Below are 4,321 nucleotides of genomic sequence, written 5' to 3'. Positions count from 1 at the left end.
GCACATCCATCCCCGCCTCCACCCCCGGACGGGGATGAATTTTAACCGTTGTCCCCGCCTCCATCCCCGTTTCATACCCTTCATCCCCGGTCCAAACGGGGCGAGGCAGGGCGGGGTGGGGCCCGCTTTCCCCCGGTCCACTGCCATCCCTAGTCAGAACGTATTGAGAGTGGTTGGAGCTTGAACTGTTTTTGTGTACTGTCCGGATCCAGTACCTTTTTGGACCCGACCCGACCCAACCCACAACAAATCCTCTGAGTTGACAAACGGACGGTCAGCATACGAGAAAGGCTTGCAGGTTGCGTGAATCCAACTTGGGACATTTGGAGGGCAGGAGGAGGGGCCACCGAATGAAACCGCGCGTCATTACTTGTCCTTATCTCCCAACGGGGTCCGAAAAGGGAAAGTGTTGAATAATAATATCATATTTTCATATTTTTCAGAAGACGTGCCCGATTTGTGCGCTAGGGCAGAGCAAAGAAAACCCGCAGGGCCAAAACCTATAGTCAGAGAGAGAGAGAGAGAGAGAGAGAGAGAGAGAGAGAGAGCCAAATTCTCCTTCTGATTCCAAAAGATTTCTCCTTGCCTGAAAAATCCTTTCTTTTCCGTTTTGGTCTAATTTCAGTGCTTTCTTGTGTCCAAACTTCAAATTTCGTCTTACTGGTCTTCTGTTCGTCCTTCTATCGCGAAATTCGCACTCTTTTCAATCCCTCTCTCTCTCTCTCGTTCCTTTTTTTCTTTGATTTCTTTTGGGGATCAAATGGAGGGTTATTCATGGGTGATGGAGATGGCACAAGACGGACAGCCGAACGAAATGGGTGTGTATCGATCGCTTTTAGTCTACAAGATTTATCTTTTTGCATGGTTGGGTGTGTTTATGTGATGCGGATGGTTGATGTTGATTCATTGAGTTTGGGCAATTTGAGTTTCTCGATTAGTTTGGGAATTGCAAAAATTTTGTTTTTCTTTTCATTCCTTCGCCACCCACTAGTTTTTTTTTTTCTCTTTTTGCTTTTGGGGTTAATTGGATTCTTAATATTGATGGCTCTGGTGTGGTGGGCGTTGTTGGATGGTTGATTATATTGAAATTGGTATTTTCGTTTTTCTTTTGTTTTGCATTCCCTTGGCATGGAATTCTATAGGTGTTAATGGGTTACTGATTTTCATAGATTTCTAATTCAGAATGATACAAGGGCCGTATTGATTGTCATTCTGAGAAATGCTGTACTGGGTACGTTGAGGTTAAGCTGATCATCTGCAGATTAGCAAACGGAGTAGCAAAGAACCAGGGGGTATTTGGTAGATCATTGACTTGAGGATAGGGGCTGTTTGTGTAGAATTGTATTTTAGATGGAGCATCTTGCTTTAATTGCCACTGGATTAGGGGATAATTCTGATATTGATGTCTATGACCTGAACAATAACTTAGCAGAGAATGAGGTTAGTGACGAGGAAATTGAACCTGATGAATTGGAGAGGCGGATGTGGAAGGACAGGATCAAACTTAAGAGGATTAAAGAGAGGCAGAAAACTGTTGCTCACCAGGCTGAGAAGCTCAAGTATAAGCAGATCTCGGATCAGGCTACGCGGAAAAAGATGTCCAGAGCCCAAGATGGTATACTGAAATACATGTTAAAGTTGATGGAAGTGTGTAAAGTCAGAGGCTTTGTGTACGGAATCATACCGGAGAAGGGGAAGCCCGTGAGTGGTGCTTCTGATAACATAAGAGCATGGTGGAAAGAGAAGGTGAAGTTCGATAAGAACGGGCCAGCTGCGATAGCAAAATATGAGGCTGAGAATGTGGTAAACAATGGTGACAGTAAGGGTGCTTTCCACACTCTACAGGATCTTCAAGATACTACCTTGGGGTCCCTGTTGTCGTCGCTGATGCAGCACTGTGATCCACCCCAGAGGAAGTTTCCATTGGAAAAGGGGATTCCACCACCTTGGTGGCCTACTGGGAATGAAGACTGGTGGACACAGTCAGGGCTTCCAATCGATCAAGCGCCACCATATAAGAAGCCACACGATCTGAAGAAGGTGTGGAAAGTTGGAGTCCTCACTGCCGTGATCAAGCATATGTCCCCTGACATTGCAAAAATAAAGCGGCATGTTCGGCAGTCAAAGTGTCTGCAGGACAAGATGACTGCAAAAGAGAGCTCAATTTGGTTGGCAGTTTTGAACAAAGAAGAATCACTTACTCAACAAGTCAGCAATGACAATGGAACTTCCGGTTTGACCGGAACACCAATGAGTGGTAACAAGGAAAGACAAGAAGATGGTGTGACGAGTAACAACAGTGATTATGATGTGGATGGTTCTGAAGATGGTCCGAGTTCTGCTTCTTCCAAGGATGATGAAAGACATGTACAAGCAGATGTTGAAGCTTGTGCCCAAGATGGTGACTTGGTTGACAAACAATGCTGCCGACATGAAAGTGGCAATGAAAAATTGCAAGGTAAGGATTCCACGGAGGAACTGAGAAGAAAGAGACCACGCAGAACTGCTGCACCAGCTGAGCAATTAGCAGCATTCCCTCATGATGACAATGCCCAAGGGGAACCACAAAACCCTCTTCCTGACATGAACCATATGAACCTTCAGCCTGAAGAATTTCATATTCGTGTCCCTGAACCTGATATTGGCTCTAACTTGGCACCAAGATCCCAAGGAGGTGGAGATGTCCATCCCTTAATAGAGCCAAGGTTACAGAATATATCTGATTATTCCTCTGCAAATGCAGTCGCTCGCAGCATGTATGTTGATGGCCATCCCTTATTATATGCAGGAACCCAAGACATGTACCTGCAATCAAAAACTTCATTTGGTTTCGATGGTTCCTTTAAGGGATATGAGTATTCTCACGGTGGAGGGCAGCATGATATGATTGCAATGAATGGTCAGATCAGGCAGGAGGCTATGGAAATGCATGATGAAAGTCCAGTTTTTGGAAATGTCTTGACAATGGATGTGAATCCAAGTGAGATTCCTGGAGATGTGCATCATTTAGTTACGGATGCATTCCCTAGTGGGCAGTACAAACTTGAAGACAGTCGCATCGGTTCTCCCCTTGATGGCCTATCATTGGATTATGGTTTCAATAGTCCATATAACTTTGGAGTTGAAGGATCTGGTTCACTTGAGTCGGCTGATCTTGACTTTTCGCTGGATGAGGACTTTATTCAATACTTTGGAGCATAGAGTGAGTAACATGTTTAAACGAGATTATGTTTGTTGCCTTTGTTTTGGATGTGCTCCACAGTTGTCAAGGGAATCTTATTGTTTTTCAACTGATCTTTTTGCAGGGAATACTGTTGAAAACGTTAAATTATGTGATGGTCAATTTGTTTGACCTGGTTGCAGTCTGGTGGTGCCATGGAGAGATGGTGGAACATAGAAGAATTTTATTGTGGGTCACTGCTTTGGCGGGGAAAAACTGTTGAACCCATGTGATGGTCAATGAATTTGGCCTGATGGATGCTAGATGGGTCTGTGGAGGAGATAATGCATAATGCTTTGTTGCAAGAAAATGCAGTGCCTCTTGTGATGCAGAATAGGGCTGTTGATGATATCTTTGCTTTTGAACAAAACAAATAGAATTAGGCTCATCAACCCTTTGATGTAAAAAATGTATAAAACTGGATCATCTAATTCCATTTTGCAGTCTGTGGAGTCTAATGACCTTTTGTCTTCCAGGGTGGGTGTCGCCATTTTTAACAAATTGTAAGAGGTATGGTTGCCTATTAATGATTCTTCATTCGTAACTGCTAATAAGGATGGTCCACATGCTGCATTACTTCACCTTATTGATGCGGTTAATCTGTTTTACCTTCAGCTGCCTCTTGTTTCATTTTCACTGTTTTGGTAATAATCTTGTTGTAAGTTACTCTTATCTTTACTTGATCTTCCAAGAATTCTTCATCCTGTTTTCAGACATTCTCAGAATAAGTTTAATCATCGTGGGATTCTGTACTCTTACATTTATTATGTTTAGATCTTTTGAAGCCCAGATGCTATGGATAGGTAAACTGCTCTTCTGCTTGTCAATATTATTTAGGATTTATCTTTAATTGTTGGACGTACACGTCAAGCATGGGTTGCAGATGCAGCTGAAATATCCTTAAATGGAGACACAAGAGCTGACAATATTGACATACTACATAGAAGGTTAAATGAATTGGCACTTTATGAGAAAGATATTTTCGAGATGATCGTGGGCTGTATGAGTCATATATTTTAGGTGCATCAAGTTTCAAATTTGCAGAATGACAGTATGTTTTATGTGAAGCTTCAGTCCAGTAAACCTGTTTCTCTAATATCA

The 4,321-nt window shown here is 42.9% G+C and overlaps 1 protein-coding gene across 3 annotated transcripts; it reads left to right on the top strand.

Annotated features, from left to right (window-relative positions):
- The first annotated feature begins 516 nt into the window (after nt 1-516).
- On the top strand, nt 517-3,957 carry LOC149815878 (ETHYLENE INSENSITIVE 3-like 3 protein). 3 transcript variants are annotated; one of them, XM_089989294.1, is made up of 3 exons: nt 517-818; nt 1,433-3,202; nt 3,306-3,957. In XM_089989294.1, exons 1-2 carry the CDS (start codon nt 761-763, stop codon nt 3,199-3,201), a joined length of 1,827 nt encoding a protein of 608 aa, XP_089845420.1. In that variant the 5' UTR covers nt 517-760; the 3' UTR covers nt 3,202; nt 3,306-3,957. The 3 variants fall into 3 exon arrangements, with proteins under 3 accessions (XP_089845420.1, XP_089845418.1, XP_089845419.1); XM_089989292.1 differs by having other exon boundaries at nt 1,183-3,202; XM_089989293.1 differs by having other exon boundaries at nt 1,170-3,202.
- The last annotated feature ends 364 nt before the right edge of the window (nt 3,958-4,321 follow it).

The sequence above is a fragment of the Nuphar pumila genome, chromosome 15 (genome assembly GCF_984573655.1).
Source record: "Nuphar pumila chromosome 15, dmNupPumi1.hap1.1, whole genome shotgun sequence".
In the NCBI taxonomy this organism is placed as follows: domain Eukaryota; kingdom Viridiplantae; phylum Streptophyta; class Magnoliopsida; order Nymphaeales; family Nymphaeaceae; genus Nuphar; species Nuphar pumila.
The sequence above is the reverse complement of the archived record's forward strand: the minus strand, read 5'-3'. Positions and strand labels throughout refer to the sequence as shown.